This window comes from Parasteatoda tepidariorum, chromosome 10, assembly GCF_982258835.1.
Source record: "Parasteatoda tepidariorum strain Cologne lab strain chromosome 10, Ptep-v5.0, whole genome shotgun sequence".
NCBI classification, from domain to species: domain Eukaryota; kingdom Metazoa; phylum Arthropoda; class Arachnida; order Araneae; family Theridiidae; genus Parasteatoda; species Parasteatoda tepidariorum.
In genome coordinates this window covers 79944237-79962734 of record NC_141764.1, presented here as the reverse complement: position 1 = coordinate 79962734, position 18498 = coordinate 79944237, and the positions used below count along the sequence as shown (strand labels likewise).

Sequence of the window (18498 nt, the reverse complement as noted above, 5' to 3'; positions counted from 1 at the left end):
ACCACAATTTCGTAGTTTTCTTCTAAATGTGCTTATCTCTTTCGGGGAGACGTAAAAACCCCTTACCTTGTACCTATAGCACTTTAATAGGTTTTTACCTATTATAGTATAAACGTAGTATATTAGGTTCCTTTTGAAGCAACATCACTCTACATAAAACCAAAGAAACCTACTACTGAAATTAATTAAGCATCATAAACTTATAGGTTTTTATTAATTTTTCTTTTTAGTTCACAACGTTTTTCGTATTTCAATAATCAATAATCAATTGATTTTAAATTATTTAGTTTTACAAAAACATGTTTTATTATATACGTGGTTTCAGATAACTTTAGAAGTACACTTTTGGTGATGTACGCCACGCTGATTATTTTATTTCATAACCAGTACTGAACAGTGGGCACAATTCTGAGTTAACAAACCACCTATGTTCAACTCCGTAGCCTTGCAATTTTGAACCCAACCCAGAAGTCAAAGGAACTCCCGGATTAAACATTGGGAGAAACAAGCCTTTTACACCGATCGTAGTGCTGACGAAAATATCCTCAGTGGTAGACGGATCATGGGTTTGAGCTTTTTGCCATCAAGCTAGATGTAGGAGAATTTTCGTGGTTTTTCTCTCCATGTAACGCATATGCGTGTTAATCCCATCAAAAAGTTCTGCACAAGGGCAAATTTCCTCCAATACTTGATCTAATAGTTCCCTTGTCTTCTGAATTGAGTTCAAAGTTATAAGGCTACGAGGTTGAACATTGATAATCTTAAACTCAGAATTGGATCGGCTATTCAACGACGGTTTTTAAAAAAATGGACTTAAACCGTTTTTAACCCTTGATATTAAATGATGAATGAGAAGCAACTAAGGGGGGATGGTGAGCGAAGCGATTGGAGAGGGCAGAGCCCTATAGGAGATAAAGAAAAAGAGAACAAATCTTTTGAAATATTATCTGTCAATTTTTAATATCAACTCACGCGTTATAGCACCTTTAAAATGACTTTTTGAAAAGTTTTGATTACAAACAGAAGCAATAATAATTGTTTACTCGCTTTAATTGAAATACCTGACTTTCTTATTCTTCATTATCCTTCAGTGTGAATCGTAATGAGTCGAAGGATCACATTCCAAACATTCTTTAACTTCCAGAATAAAATTCTTTGTTCCAAATCTGAAGGATTTTTGCCTGAAATTAATTAAAATGCCGTGCACTGAGAGAAAACTATTTTGTTTTCTAATATAATATTACTCATTTAATTTAAGATAAAATACCATAGCAAAAGTCATTTGCTAAATATTACGGTTTGCTCAGTTCTGAAATCTAATCGTAGGTTTACTCGAATATTTAACTATAAAATTTCGTTAAAATGAGTCCCAGAAAAAGCGAATATTATTAAAAAAATCATTTTATTGTATTAATGAAATTTATTATACATTATAACTTTGCAGGAAAACAATTTTATTTTATATTTATTCCTTACATATATATTTGAGCCCCAGAAATTGCTAATAATTATAAGGAAGTTCTAATTTTATTTTAATAAAATCATTTTGATTTTCTAACTCTGCAGCATATTGAAATTACATTTTTCTGTTTATTTCTTAATTTATGAATATAATGAATATGAATAATAATGAGAAATTCGTAATATTAGTTCAATCAAGTTCATTGTACTTTCTAACTGTTCAGTGTATTAAAATTGTATTTTTTGTTTATTCCTTTGTTAATGAGTATTGTTCAACTCAAAATAGTAATCTTTTTTTTGTTTTGTTTATTTCTTAATTTAAGAAAATTAAGTTCACAAATTAGGCTCACAAATTATGAAATTTCGACACGTGTTGAAGGGAATGAAGGAAATATTGTGATGTCAACTCTGGGATTCGAACCCCCGTTCTGTCGGTCATGAGACTGACAGATTTAGCCCATTCCACTATAACACGTACCCATCTGCCAGAAACTAAGCGACTTCGCTAAGTTGGTATAGTTGGTGCGATAAAATTCTGGTCGCTTTATCATATTAGGGGAAAACAGTTACTCACCGTTAACAGTTTGAATACCATCTTATTCATGGTTATTCGACTGTTTTATTTGAATATGGTAAAATAACAATTAAATAAATTGTTATTTGATCATTTTTTTAGGGAAATTTCTAACAGTGTAAGCAATAAATATTGCTATTAAAAAATATGTGCAACTTCTAACACTAAAAATTGTTGCTGAAATAAATTTTGTTAGAACTTCACTGTACCGAGTAAAATATTTATTTTTCTTCTGCCAGGTTGGACCGAGAAATAAATGGCGGTGCCTGGTGTCCAGAGAGACAAATAAGCAAAGATGTACACGAATATTTAGAAGTTTACCTTCCTAATTTATACGTCATAACAGCCGTGGCGACCCAGGGAAGGTTCGGTAATGGTCAAGGTCGAGAGTATACAGAAGAGTACCTTCTGGAGTACTGGCGCCCAGGACTTAGCAACTGGAAAAGGTTTACGAATAGACGAGGGATACAGGTAAGACATTTTTAGCAAAACATTTTTTATTTAATTCTGTGTTATTCATCTCAATGCAGCCAAGTATATTACTTTAAAAATTAGCCATCAGTTTCTTTAAAAGTATCATTGGCTAATATGACTATCCATTTGAAAACTAGATGCAACAGCTAAAAGTTAAATACATTTAAAGAACGGGGATTTAAATGTAATTTCGTAACAAAATATCAAATTCCTATAAGTTTCCAATTAGCCCTTTTTTTTAAGCATTTGTGGTGTTAGCCATTAATATTTAACTTTCAGAAAACTAAATAACGCTCTAAACCGTGTAGTAAACAATTTTATCAATCCTTCTTTTGTCTGTTCAGGATGTTTTTTTTTCTCTTTCGCTTTCTATAATTTCTATTTGGGAGCTACAATAATATTCTATTACACCGTTTTGTAGAATTTTCTGTCGGTAAAACCTTGATTTTAATATTAATCTTGTTTCGCTTTTTCTTGGAATTTGCAAACTATATTCTGCACAGGATTAATTTTGTTAATAACTATCTAGTATCTGGTATTTCTATTTTCTTGGGGGGGGGGATACTTTTTTTTATTTATTTATTGTTCCTTCTTGCGTGTGCAAGTCATGATAATTATTGATTTTTATCGCAATTTATTTGAAATGCCTTTTTTTTCACAGCTCAATATATTTTCTATCTAAAAATATTAAATCATTTTTTTTTCGTTTATAACTAGGCTTTATTTTCCTATGTAATGCCATTCAATTTTCAAATCGATTGTTTTTTGTGCATTATTTATTATTTTGCGATCTAAAAGTCTGGAACATTTTTTTTACATCGAAAATAATGCGGTACTTGTACTTTAAATTTCAATGAAATCATAGATAATCAATAATAGATAATTACAATGAAATCATAGCAGGGCCAGGATAATCTTGTTGGTAGAGCGTTGGAACCATATACAAGAGGTCGTGAGTTCTATCCCTGTGTAGTGAATGGTGACTGGTGCTCACTAAATCTGTCGGGTGCAAAATCCTCTTAAGTTGTCATATCAGATCTATACCTATAGGAGTACTGAATTGAAGATTGGTCGTTCGCTGGTTTAGGTCAAAATTACGATCTGTGGATGTATGAATGAGTCCGCTCTGTAAAAACGGGATGTGACGTACGTGTGTGGCTGATAGTCGTAGTCTTGGCCATAGATGGGGCAATTGAAGAACAAGAAGCGCATTATGTCTCTTATTCGCCTGGTTTCACCAAGCAGACTTGCTGGTATTGGCAAGGGGCATTAGAAACAACAATAAGTCATCAAAATATTCTTAAACTTCTCAAAGGCAAACATTTTCACTCAAACAAATTTTTCGGGCCACTTAAAAGGGTAATGTGTCCAAATGCGCGATAAAGGTGTGATATAAAAATCCGCAATATAGTTAGAAATGTTACAAAAGACTGCATGCAATAATATGTAATAAAAAATCGCTCAGTATAATAGACGTTGATATGATAATGGCTTGATATGAAGAAAAACTACAATGTTAATTTACTTGATATTTCTGGAACTACACTGTAAAGAAAAATTCCGGATCAAATTACGATATAAGTACCGGAATTTTAGGTACATCACCCGTAAAGCCCATGTTCACCGTAAAATTGAGATTTTCAGAGATTTTTTCTGTTATTTTTACTGTAAAAACTACGATATATCGGATTTTTTTTGCTTAGAAACATGTTGCGGTAAAATTGATTATACGGTAAAAAGTATCGCACCCTTAGTGTCGGTACTTTTCACAGTAATTTGATCTGGAATTTTTTACACTGTGGTAAGGATTTAATAGATAGACTTTACTGAACCCTTATGCTTATTCTCATAAAATAAACTCTGCAAAACAAAAAAAGATAGAACTCGACACTTTTTATTATTTAAAAAACATGCCTATGAAAAAAAAAGTCTTCTTGTATGCAACAGAATTACAATGTAGAATAGTTTAAATGCAACAACTATTGTTCGCTTTACTGACCATAGTAGAAAAAATCCGCTTCTGATTGTAGCATTTCTTACGACCAGCTACGAGATCGAGTCGATATCTTATAAAACTTCAAGCCAAAACAAAAGTGCGGTATTATTGAAAGTTGATAAATCGCGTCGATATTTTACTGTTTTCTGGGGGCGAAGTTGGAACTTTCTTTTTCAAATTGCACCAATTAGTTACGTCGCTATTTATCCTTCAGATCAATGAAGAGAAATGCTACGAAGCAATAAGAAATAAGTTCGCTGCTACAGTTTTCTGTGGTATAAAAGAAACATTCGAAATTCCCCGTAGACTCATAAAAGTAAAGCTCTGCTATAAATTCGGGCCCTTGCCGAATGAAAACAAATGTTAAGTGATACGGAAAAAAAAGTTTTGTTTTGGTGTCATTTTTTCCCCAAAAGCTTTACTATCACTTCGATAAGTTTATATTTTTTTTGCTAAACTGTTTCATATTTCTCACCAGAATTCATTACTTAAATGGAAAAAAAGAATCATTCCTTATAATTACATCTTCAAAATATAGAAGGCATTTTTCATGAGTTGGGATTTCTAAATGACGAAAATAAAATTGAATGATATCTTTATATAGCATAAAAAGATAATTGACGTTCTACTATTTGGTGCATTATCATTGATTAAACGAATCACATGATATAATTATTGAAACAGAGGAATAATCATAAATATCAAAAAAGTTAATTTTTTGAAATTAATAACATTTATAGCAATATTTAAGCGTAAATAATTTATTTATTGATGAATTAGTTACCTATTTAGTTATTTATTTATTTAACGATATTAAATGATACCTATATACATAAAAAAAACTTTTAATGTAGTTATCTAGAAACATTACTAAGGAGCAATATGAAGTAAAAATGTCTCCTTAGAAAAATTTCATGCCTAATCCTATTATATTGCCCAAACCCTTTTTATTTTATATTTAAAATATAATTATTTGTGCCAATTTTTCTGTAATTTTTGAAAACTATATGGAATAAATGTCTTTCTTTATCTTATGAATTTCTTTATCTTATTAATTAAATGTCTTTCTTTATCTTTCTTCATTTTATACCATAATTTAAATTATAAATATTTACAGTTAAATTTAGCATCAATTGAAAAATTTGACATATTTCGTTACGTTTCAACTTACTCCCAAAATAACATGGAATACATTTACTCTTTTCAATGTCTTTAAACATTTCAACAGAATTCCACGCATAAAATGAAACATTTAATCTCTATTCCATTTATTAAAAACAAACATTTCAACTGAAATTCCATTCATGAAAATCAAACATTTAATCTCAATTCCATTTTAAAAATCAAACAATTCAACACAAATTCCTTTCTTAAAAATCAAACATTTAATCTCAATTCCATTTATGAAAATCAAGCATTTCAACAAAAATTCCATCCATAAGAATCAAACATTTCAACGCGAATTCCATCCCTTAAAATCAAACATTTCAACACAAATTCCACCCATAAAAATCAAACATTTCAATACGAATTCCATTCTTAAAAATCAAACATTCTAACACAAATTCCATCTATGAGAATCAAACATTTCAACACGAATTCCATCCTTAAAAATCAAGCATTTCAACACAAATTTCATACATAAGAATCAAACATCTCAACACGAATTCCATTTGTAAAAATCAAACATTTCAACACAAATTGCAATAATAAGAATCTAACATTTCAACACGAATTCCATCCTTAAAAATCATGAAACATTTCAACTCAAATTCCATCCTTAAAAATCACATATTCCTGCACAATTCAAAGCATAAGAATACAGAGTGCATATTTTTTGTTTTTATGAAAAAATTTACTACAAAAAAATTAACTGTTTTCTCAAGTTCCAATCATAAATCATCATAAGAAAATATCCATATCGGAAGTTAAATTTTTCGGACTATATATCATTTTCCTCTCAAACTTCTTTTTTAATGAATAACAAATCCTTGTTTTCTTTTTCTTCTTTTTTCATTTGCATTTTTTATCTTTATTCTGTTTCGGGACCTCTTGAAAATTTTTCTGACACTCTTTCGTAAAAAACTTTTATCTCTCAAGTTAACTGTCAACTTGACTGGAACCAGCGAATAGAGTGTATGTGTAATTTGACTTGACTTCCTTTAGTCGCTGGCGATATTCCTCTTCGCCAAGTGGTGTAACTTTCTTTGTTTTTGTTTATCTTTTCTTTTAAAACACCGGAGCTAGCAAGAAAATATGCTAATTTCAGCCTTTTAGCTTAACTGCCGAGGTTTTGCTGTCACTAATGGTTAAAAGAGAAGCTTTTTGATCGTATGAGCCTAAAAAGCATTTCATGGTCTAGCGCTTGATTTTTTTTCTCTTTTAATATTAAAGTACCGAATTTGTGTTTTATACCTGTTTACCCTGCCAAGTTTATTTTATAAACTTAAATGGGAGTCATTTTTCCTATTTAAAGCTTAAGATTTTAAATATCATCGCATATATCTAAAGAACATTTTAAACTTGTTTTTTTGTACTCTTATAATTCAGTTTCTTTTAAGAATTATTAAACAATATAGGCTTAATTTAACTGCTGTATGCATAAAAGCTTCTTTATTATAAAAATTGATGTGTCATAAATAGGTAAGCTTTAAGTTTTATTGGTAAAACTTTTGTTAAATAATGCTGCATAATTTAAAGAATTTTTACAAATTTTCTTTATTTTAGAAGCTCTATTTTTTATAACTATTTCAAAACTATTATAAGAAACAGAATTTCATTCATTTTTACCATTACGGGAGACTTTAGTAAATTATTATGTTAAATAAAATTTTGATAATGCTTAAGTTTCTGGATTTAAGTATATCACCTTTTATTTTATTACTGACATTGTACAACTGACCAATGAAAAGGGCATCTTAAGCGGAAGCTATACCGCGAAAGAAATCTTTAATCGCAGATTCTGTCGTGTTGACTTCAATAATGCCTTCTATGTTACTCGCTATTGCAGTTGTGTGGACTATAATGACGCATTATTTAAAAGATATTTAAGCTTGAAATTTAAAGTTATATATTTCTTTTATTATTATTTTGAATTTCCTCTAAATGAACCAGTACGTACTGAAAGATCTTAATGAAGTACAATGTTAAGTTAAATTTTAAGGTGATCAAATTTCTAGATTAAAATACGTATATATTTTTTTTTATAATATGCAACTCACAATGTTGAAATTTGCCATCTTTTAATCATAAACGAACAACACTACAATGCCATATAATTTGAAAGGTTTCAATGAATAATTTTCTGTGCTTGAATTTAAAAATTATTTTTGAATTAAAAATTGCAAAACGATTTTTAAGTCGGTAAAAAATTGATTTATATCAACTTCGTAGCATTGCTTAACTCTGATCGTTTGAAATTCATTAAAACATTTGTTAATGTCACTTTGTTATTTCACTTAGTTCTTCTATTACTACAAATATCTACGCTATTTTAGTTTATGAATTTGTGTATAGTTCAAACAATTAAGTAATAAATTTTGATGACACGATTGAGAAACTTGATTGCATCAATATGAAGTAATATTTTTTCCATTATTTTTTTATTTTTTAAATGATTAATAATATTAAAAAGTATTCAAGGTTTTATGCTTTATGATTACTGATTAAACACTTGTTTTTATGCTTGAGGCTTTAAGACAAGCGAACAAATCTAAATTTTTATCATAAACACATAGTCATCCGATGCAAGATTAAAATTTTTAACGCACGAATGTTATAATTAAAGTTGCTAACAATTTTCCAAATTTCATTTTTAAATATTTTTCTTATCTTATTTTACTTCGAAATCAATCATGATAGAGAGACTAGAAACTAGCAACTAGCACACTTGCACATTTACCTATGCAGAGCAATCTAAGTTCTAACGCAGGACATGCGTACGTGAAAGTTCGGGTGGCAAAGTGAAGTTGCTAAATCTCTCTAATAATACAATGAGTCCTTAATTGCCCTGACTGCTTTCAACAATTTATAACAGAAAATTGATTGAGGGTTAAAAAACACAAGTCTTGAAAAATTTATGAGAGGGCATAAATGTTTTTCTTCCTGAGGTCTGGTTTATAGTTAAAAAACTTTTTAACAGATGGCTCTGCAAGAAGTAAAACTCTAAACAACGAAAAATTTCTCACTGCAAGCTTTTGAAATCTTTCTTCACTGCGATGGCTGGTCGATACGAATTCAGCATCCGGTTTGCATTGACCACAGAGCTGACGAAAAATATCCTCAGTGGTAGTTAGTCATGGTAGTTAGCTCATGGGTTAGAGTACCCTTGCCGTCAGGCTAACCGTGGCAGGTTTTCGTGGTTTTCCTCTCCAAGTAATGCAAATGCAGGTTAATTCTGTAAAAAAAGTCCTCCATGACGGCAAATTTATCCCAATGCTTGACCCAGGAGTTTCCTTGTCTTCTGGTTTGGGTTCAAACTTACAAGGCTACGGAGTGGATTATTATTAGTCGTAAACCCAAAATTGGTTCGGCTGTTCAACAATGGTTATAAATAAATAAATAAATGATATTTACGTTTTTCTATTTTTGAGAAGTCCATTATCAGCCGCAATCACACATCGTAACAGAAGAACGAAATTTGCATACATCAAAACACAATGCAAAAAAAAAAAAACAATATCAAAAATTTTAAATGTCATCTGCGGGAAAATTTTTGAAATAAGACCAGAAGAGAAAATGACAGGAATTTTTCGCAAGAATTGTTTAGCCATCAGTCTGTAGGATAACCTAATATGAAGAAAAAATATGTACTGAAAAATATTTCAATCAAGAAAAAGAAATTCTTATAAACATTTTCTTTATTTCAAAACAAGTTTAAAGCTATTGAAATTGATTATCAATTTAATTAAACTGTTTAAATAGTTGAAGAATAGGCTACTCCAAGCAAACAAAAGTATGTCGCTCGAAAACGTAAAGACGCCATGAAGAATTGTTCGAAAAAACCCTTTTGACGTTTTATTCTATTGGAAGAAGGCACTTAAATGTATGCATTCAGAAAATAGGCATCGAACATCCTGAAAGTGTCTAAAAAAGTGACATTTATTCTGTTTGAAATTTTAGATAGCTTACATGTTTTTGACACACTCTTATTTCGCAGTTTTGAGATTGCCATTTTGACAAGTTTCCTTTTGGCGATTTGCGAACACGTAATGCTTGACAGCGTGAAAAGGGATTCTGTTTTGAAAATATCCCTTTCAAACATTTTTTAGAACGTGATCGTGTAAGTAACGGTTGTAAGTTGCTTTTATTTCTTTTTCTCGTTGCATTCACCATATAGAAGTCTCCAATGCTAAGAGAAAAATTTAAACTGTTCATTTGATAAGAGTGGAAATTAATAAAGTTAGTTTTATCCCCTTTAGTTACTGCTATTTCATGAGCTTTTAGTTACTTTCTTGTAAAACTATTTATTTAAAAGTGGAAAATTCCAAAAAAAGAAAAATTATTTTTTAATTGTACACAAATACGCTTTTAATAAAATAATATCCATATTGATAATATCCATATGATCATTAGTTTTCATGACAAATATTTTGCATGAGGAAGGAAAGTATTTCAATATAGTTAAATTTATTCTATAAATAGTTAAATATTATATTGAGATATATAATATACAATAGTTAAAATAGCATCGATTACTTAGCACTGTACACTGATACTTTGTTCTAAAATTGATATTTTTCTATCTTGAACAGATACTTTGTACTGTAAAATATGTACTTTCCACAGGAAAACGGATACTTTGTACAACTAAACGCATGTCTTTTTCTGGCAACAATACTGCGAATCGTATACTTTGTAGTGTGAAACGGATAAAAACTAAACTATGTGGTGCGACCGGCCGATGTTCCGGCTAGTTAGTCACCCAATCACGAAGACCCCGTACTTAGGCCGCAAGCATTCTTAGTACGCATATTATGGAACCGGGCATTCGCTGTAAATTCTCGATACATAGCACTACAAAACGAATACTTTGCAAATAGACATTCAAATCTCAATCCTATAAGTGTCCTATATAGGAACAATTCAAATCTATATACTATTCCACTTGGACAATGAAATCATGATCCCATGGTGAAGGTGAGAACATTTGATCACACCAAAGGTGATTATACCAAAGGTGAGAACATTTTGTACCATAATATGGAAAGGATAAAACTGTTGCTACGCATATAACAAAATCACGAGAACCAATCACAGTTGGCCTAATTTCAATGGGATTTAAACTGGAATTCATTTGCCCTTGAAAGTGTTTTATGTCGAAGCTGTAATTAGTGGGATTAATTATTGTAAAAGGTTTAAAAATCATTTATATAACCGTATACGAAAACCATGAGTATTTATCTCAACTAGGACATTAACAATAGATTTCGAACCTAGAATCAAGTTACCACTGAAGATCTATATTCCCTTGTCATTGTCATAAACAGTGCATTGTACTCATGGTAGAGGATTGTTATAAACAGTGCAAGGCAACAGGGCCCGACTTAGCCTGATCGGGGCTCGGGGCAAAAACTTCTTTGGGGGCCCCCTCTTCTTCACTACTTCAGTAAGGAGGAACCGAACTTTATGAAGGTATTTAAATTTTTCACCTCATTATAGATTTATAAGTAGAAAATTGACTAGAACCTAAAATAGCTATAAATCCAACTCCCCTTCAATGGTCTGCCGAAATATCGTTCTGTCCATTTTACTGATTTTCGGACAATTCTATGTCCATCATTAAAAGGATATAGCACATCTGAAGAGCCAAAATTTGACAAAAATGCTATTTAAATTTTTAATTAGAAAATGTAAGGCAGTGTTATTTTAATTAAGTTATTAGTTTCTTTAAATTAACTGAATTAAAGAAGTACAAAAGGGTCGACAATGGGGTAACTGATTGTCATCTAGCTGCGAAAGATTCATATCCTTGCAGACATTAGAGTGGAATTCAGCTAAATTTTCCAATTACGATGGCTGAATTCAGACAATCAGATTCCTGTATTTTTGTAAACATATTGCATTTTGCGATATGCAAAAATACGGGCTTTTGTTTGGCCAAATTTGTCCATCATAATTGCTAAAATTAGATGAATTCCGCCCTAGAAAGCCAAAGATTTACGAAATATAGATTTTTTTTGTGTTCATACAATAGATTAATGAAGAAACTAACATAAAACGGATTTTACACTGTACTGATATTTTGTTTAAAAAGAAGTTCATTAAAGTAGGAACCGCAAAATAAACTTTCTATTCAATTTGGGAGCAACTGCCCGTATGCCCCTGTCTCAGTCAGGCTGTGCATGACAGAGCGTTGTTATAAACAGTGCATAACAAACAAACTAATCTCCTATAGTCTGATTTCGGAAAAAAGATCTTTTGTTTTCGATGCTTGGGCCTATCCCTTGAAACAAATAGATCATACACAGTTTTATGGTGGGCAGATAAATTTTAATATAATAATGTGAGAAAGTGGAATGTGTGTGCCTTACATCTCAGGTTAGTAGTCGTAAAAACTTATAAGCAAGTTCCCAACTTCTAAAAGCTAAATAAGAAAGAGATATGAAATTGCTTATTATATTAATCTATACTGAGTAGAAACTTCTGAGTAGAAACAAATGTACTGTATTATATGTATATGTTGGTCATACCTGATTCAAAATACAAAAAAATCTTTGCAGATCAGTATTATACTTGTTAAATATATCACAAAGTTTATTTGATAGTTGTCGTGCTGTAAAGAATTTTTGACAAGCATTCTAATGAAATTATGAATTTTTAATCATAAACAGTTAATGATATTCTAATCATAAATAAACCCTTCTCCTATTCTATAAACATCAAGCTGCTGCCATGTGGTTTATGTACATTACATAGTTCGAATTCCATTGTTGATATTCCTCCAGTACACCCCTTCCTCCTTTGTAATGTTCCCTCAATTCAGTTTGGATACCCTCAGATCTGGCAAATATCCAAGTTCGAAAGCGTGGAAAGCTATCCTCGCCGCACACAATGAGTAACGGCTTTCCACCAGGGATGTCTGTACGAAGAAAGCGAGAAAGATAAATAGATATCTGTACAGATGTACACAAACCATTCGTGTGCGGTCGTCTGCCACGATTTGGTGGCTGCATACCCCCTTCTCATCGTTCCATTCCACCCGACATTCCAAAACTTTCCGTCTTCCTTGTATTCATCAAGTAATCAGGCAGCCGTGAAAATTTCTCGGCCCCCCACTGTCCCTCGCGACCCCCATCTCATTCCCATCTTCTCATTTTTACGGATGGCTAATTTAAGAGCGTCGCCAAAGATATATATTATGAAATCTGTGGTGTCCTGTCTCGTCTCTGTCCCCAACTATCGTCGAAGATGGTTCCTCCACAGACGGCAAAACTGCCAAATTTTTCTTCAGAAATATATATTGCTTAGTGGATTTATGGCCATTGGACAAAGTTTGCGCTCCTATCATGTTCGATGCTTAAAAGAGTGTTCTGTAAATAAATTATGCTTGCGTAAAATTTGCAAGCATGATTAGTGGCCGGGTCAAAGGGATTGATGACAGTATATAACAAATTTGGTTTGATAATTCAAGTAAAAGATCTTCAATTTTTGAAGTACTTATAATTTATGCAATGCTTTGAAATGTTATTACTTTTCCTCTGGTAACTCTTGCCCTATTGTTATCGAATCATTCTGTTAAAAATAGTAGATTTTATTTATTTGTTATTTGGTTGTTTGTAAATTGTAAGAATTGGTCTCTTTGGCGATATTGCAGAAAAAATTTGTGTAAATACAAAGTGTTATGTTTCCTCTTTTATGTTAATTAAAATCTGGTTGCATAATCGTGTAAATAGTTTCTAACAATTTCTCGTTTTGTTTTTAACTCCATCCATTATACTATTAATACTGAATTTAAAATTAGAAGTTCTTCTTAATATCACGTCCTTGCTCGCCACAAATGTTGTTCTCTATCTGTGTCCACGTGAAATTACCACAAGATTTTATACTTCATGCTTTTAACCTAATATATAAGCGGCTTATTTGGTGACTTGCAGCTAGTAATAGGTAACTCTAATTGGTTGATTAATAGGTAATTAATATAGTATGTGAGGGGAGTCACATTGACTATGTCAACCGTCATCTATGAAAAGGTACGCCATCATAGAATCGAGTTAACATGTCTTATATACTAGTGAATTGGAATTGAATTTTTGTAGTATTAGGCACAATACAAAGTAATTAATGGTTAATATAAATAAAATTAAATCATAAATAAATAATTGTTAAAAATAATTAAATAATAATTAATATAATAATAATTGATAGGTAACCGTGAAGTAGGTTACTTAATTATAATTTTCATTTAGTTTTCGAACTATAAATCTCTTTTACTTAAAAACATCCAAAGGAAAAAAGGGTGAATAAAACAGATGGTTAATAAAAGTTTTTTTTTATTTTTATTAATAAAAAAACTATTCGCGAATATTGCGATATGTACTACAAACATCTGATTTAATGGATTCTATTCAGTTGTAGAAATGATGTGTGTTTATGTCTGAAAAACGTTAGTATGATATAAATTATCCACCTACCTTGCAAAAAGCTTTATATTTTTGTTCTAGATTTGTGGTGGAGTAAAAAAAAAAATTCGAAGCTTTTCATTCCATTGGAAGAAAAAAAAATATCCGAACGAGAAAAATGCCAAGTTTTAAAAAGCTTAAGAAAACACCCAAAGCGGAAAGGGGGTTTTTTGGGGCCTCAGATGTTTTGTCGAAACGAAAACTTGAAATCAAAACACACCAAAGACCACTTTAGACGGTCCCTTCTGTTGCCTGACGCATTATTCAATGCAAACAGCCAAATAAAATAAAATAAAATGAGATAGAACTTCACCATCTTCCTTTTTTATAACTCTCTCCGGGAACAAATTCCGTTTTTCTTTCTCCTGTTTTCGAGTTGAATGTGTAAACATTTTCAAAAATAGTTTCCTTGTCTAGAACTTTGTCCTTGTATATGGACTCTGCGTGACAACCTCCGGATAAATTCATCCATTTTTATGTATCTTCTCGTCTGCATATCTCGTAATTTTTTTTTTATTTTCTTAAACCCCTTACTCGTTTTATTTTGTATGGATGCACCATATTCTTGAATATCCGGTTTGTGTGTTACCCATGCTTTGTTGGACTTATTTTGAAAATAGATGAATAAAATAAATTATCCACAGTCATAAAGATCTGGATGAACTTTGTTTCCTTACAGCAGTGTTTCCCAAAGTGTGGTACGCATACCCTCAGGGGTACGGGAACAGTTTAGCTGGGGTACACGTTCTTATGCGAAATATCTTGTAAACAAACGAAAATTTCAAAAAAATTTCGTTAAAAACAAAGCTAGCCATGAAAATTTACGATTACGTATTATTCTATTTGCTATTTTTTGCTTAGTTAATAATTAGTGGTGTCAACAGTCAATTATGATTTTCAACTTTTGTGCAAATTTTTTTATAGTAAAAAATACATTAATTTTTTTTATTAGTGGTACACAGCTTTACGAAAAATTTGGAAAGGGTACACGAGAGTCATAAGTTTGGGAAACACTGCCTTACAGTGTTGCGTTGCTGACAGTAACGTTTTAAATTAATAATCTCAAAGAATAAATTTCTTCTAAGTTAAAAATTTCGATCAAAATCAAAAGAATCTGATCGGTATTCCACTCTCATGCCATGCTTTCAGATATAGTTTTAAAAAAAAGAAAGAGGTGAATTTTATGGCAAGAAAATAAAAACCACTTGTGAGAAATAAACATATAAATACACGTTTTAAGTATCGAGTTTCATCATTCCATTCTGAACGTCGCAAAATATATTCATAAATGTGGTAATTCAAAATCGTCTGACAAATTCGTAATTCACAAAATAAATTCTTAACTCAAAATCGTCTGCCATAGAACGTCATCTCCTTTTCCGACTACAACTACTACTTCTACTTCAGAACTTTTTTGCACCTCAACCCGTTTCGACACTGATTTCAAATTCACCCTTTTCCTCTCGACAAAATGACGGTGTCTGTCATAGAGAAACCCGAAACCCTCTTACAACGGTTGGTGCCCGGGCAATTCGAACCAAGTGTACGTGCCACCTGACACCGTTCCTACTTTGCATGCGTCCCGCGCCCTAAAACAGCTTCATTACCATTTAAATGAAGTCGTTTTTTGGTTACCTACCTACGAATCGAGTGGCTAGACTTTCGAAAAGCGTGTTCGAAAGCGGGCGACAAGAATTTCTTTTTAGAAATCACAAATTACTTCGTTCAGTTTGGCAACGCTAATTTTTTCAAGTTGTTTTAGACAATAATAAACTTTTAGACGCGATGTCTTTAGTGTTGTGTTTTGTTTTGATTGATTTCCGCACCACACGCTATGGTTAGCCTCGTTTACGGCTAACAGCTGTGAGAAACGTAATTTATGTAATAACTTTTGTCAAGGTTTGAGTGATCCTTGTTGTGCTGAATACACTAATTAAGTTTCTGAAATGAATGGAGTATAATTTATATTCAGTTGAATAGCCATCCGTACACAGATTGAATTATTTAAGACCATAATTTAAGAGGAACTATCCTGGCGTAATTTAAATTGTAAGTCTTCGCACTTACGTTGCCATGGAATGGGCTCTTGAAATCACTCAATCTCGTGTGTTATTTTTGCTGAATAAGGCTGTAACATAAAAATAGCTTCCATATATGGTGATCTAATCAGCTCTCTTAATATACGTTTCAAAACATTGGTAATTGAAATCACCGTTTTTGCATCTGGCAATTTAGTTTCAAGATTAATCAGTTTAGAAACTGTCATAAACAGTATATTAGTGCCGTTAAATAGTAAAAAAGTAATTTGAATTGAATTCGATAATTGAAAAGATTGGTGGAGGAAATTTTTAAAACAATTTTGGAAAGAAAATCGAGTTTTTTTCGAGGGAAGATCATATTTCAGTCTTATTTAAATATGCAGAATTCGGTAATTTTGTCAAGTCTTTAAATTTCGAAGATGTCTGTGAACGAAGTTAGGTGATAATATTTTTAGTGTTTTCGGAATGAAAGAAGTTTCGAAGTGGATTTGGAAACACACGCCAATCAACGCTGCAAGTGCAAATGCCATGAAACAAGCAGATTAAATGAGTGGGGGATATTTTCGTATGGTGATCGGTCACGCCAATTACAATCGCCTTAATGCCAAATGGATTCTTAACTTTCAAATTTAAAAAAAGGCATGCAGAGGTTTGTTTATAGTGACCACGAATTATACCCTTCAAGTTGGTCCCCTTCCGTATTTTTTTGCTTTTTCTTCTTGTTTCTTGTGGAATACTGCTACAACGTTACTAAAACTTGTTGGCAATTATTTTGTTGCAAATCACTGTACAAAAATCCTTCCAATAAATTTTAAGGATTTATAGATTTCGCCTATTTGAAGATTGGGGCAAATGATGGCAATAATATTTAAGCTAATTTATTCAAATTTTCGTTACTGTCACTCAGAGTCATTAGATTTTCCTTTATGAAAAGAGATTGAACAACGTATCTCACGAATAGGTTTAAAATGTCAATTAATAGCTTGAAAGCTCATTTCAAATCTGGAATTTACTATTGTTTTCAATTCTGATACTTTATAATATTGGTAATACTTGTAACAAAAGGTGCAAAAAGTGTGTATAGACATTTTAAAGTAGGCCATTCTCAATGAGTACGTTTTTTCGCAAGCAAAAAATCACATGTGAATGAGAACCAGATTTTCAAGTTTTTCTATTTTTCACCAATCTGGTTTTCATTGCATGGGAAAAAAATTTCTCGTGTGAATCTCTTTTTTGCCATTGAGAATGGTCTCTTACGGTTAAGCTCCGTAGCCTTGTAATTTCATACCTAGCCTATAAGATAGAGAATCTCTTGTTTCAATCAGCAGGACAATCTTTCCTTCATGATTTATCTTTGACTTTAAATAATTTGCACTTACATTACGATGAGAGAAAGATACTAAAAATCTTCCGCGGTTAACCCAATGTTTAGGAGACTCAATTTCATTATTCACCCATTAGTAGTGATTGTTTGTATTAGCATTGTCTTTAGCGCGAGACAAGGGGAAATATGAGAGTTGTCCAAAAAAAAATGAATGTGTGTGATAATACCGCAAGTACTATATAAGTACCATACTATAAGTACCATAAGTATATGATGGATGTTTCCCCATTTGGGGTTTTAAAAGAAAATAGAAAAATGGTAGCGGAAATTGCGTATAATTGATGAAACAATTCACATGAGAACATTTAAAGTGAATATAAAATCGTGTTAATGATTTCAGAACAAATCAACGAGCAGTAGTAAAAGTTTTCAGTGGCAGAAAATTATAACTCCATTTCTTTACTTTTTATGCAGCTCATCTGCTCAGATATTGCTCATTAATTATCTCGCAGCATTACTTCAATTACAGCAACAGAGTCTTTGGAGGCTATGGTATCTGCTTGCCCTGCTCTAGGCAGATGCAATAATTTCCAACTTACGCGAAAACTTTTATATTATTTGTTTACAGTTATGGACAGCATAAGACAGTACCCGATGATGAATGCTCGCATAAAGTTCGCCTTATACCACAAAAAATCACGCTACTAAATATTTTTTTGCTCTGGGTGCATCCATATGTTACACGAGAGCATTTAGAATGAATTTACATTCATTCTAAATGCTCTCATGCAAACTGGTCCATCTTTCAAATGCAATCTGCTAAGCGCTTCACCTATCTGTTTTATTTTATTTATTTTATTGTAATATGTATACCATCCATTGCGTTGCTATTACTACTATAATCTAACGCTGTTTTTCATTTAGGCAATACTTACACGATCTAGTTTTGTTGGTAATATTTATTTCCCGCTAAATAGTTCAAATTGTTCTGAAAGCAAAGTACTTAAAAA

At 31.6% G+C, this 18498-nt stretch overlaps 1 protein-coding gene across 4 annotated transcripts in view; it reads left to right on the top strand.

Moving 5' to 3' along the window:
* The window catches only part of Ddr (discoidin domain-containing receptor 2), a 636659-nt gene that overhangs the window by 544067 nt on the left and 74094 nt on the right, over positions 1–18498 (top strand). For all 4 annotated transcript variants that reach the window (XM_071184184.2, XM_043046729.3, XM_043046731.3 and 1 more), the window contains one exon: positions 2275–2506. In XM_071184184.2, the coding sequence (XP_071040285.2) occupies positions 2275–2506 (232 nt within the window). The remainder of the gene's footprint in view (positions 1–2274; positions 2507–18498) is intronic.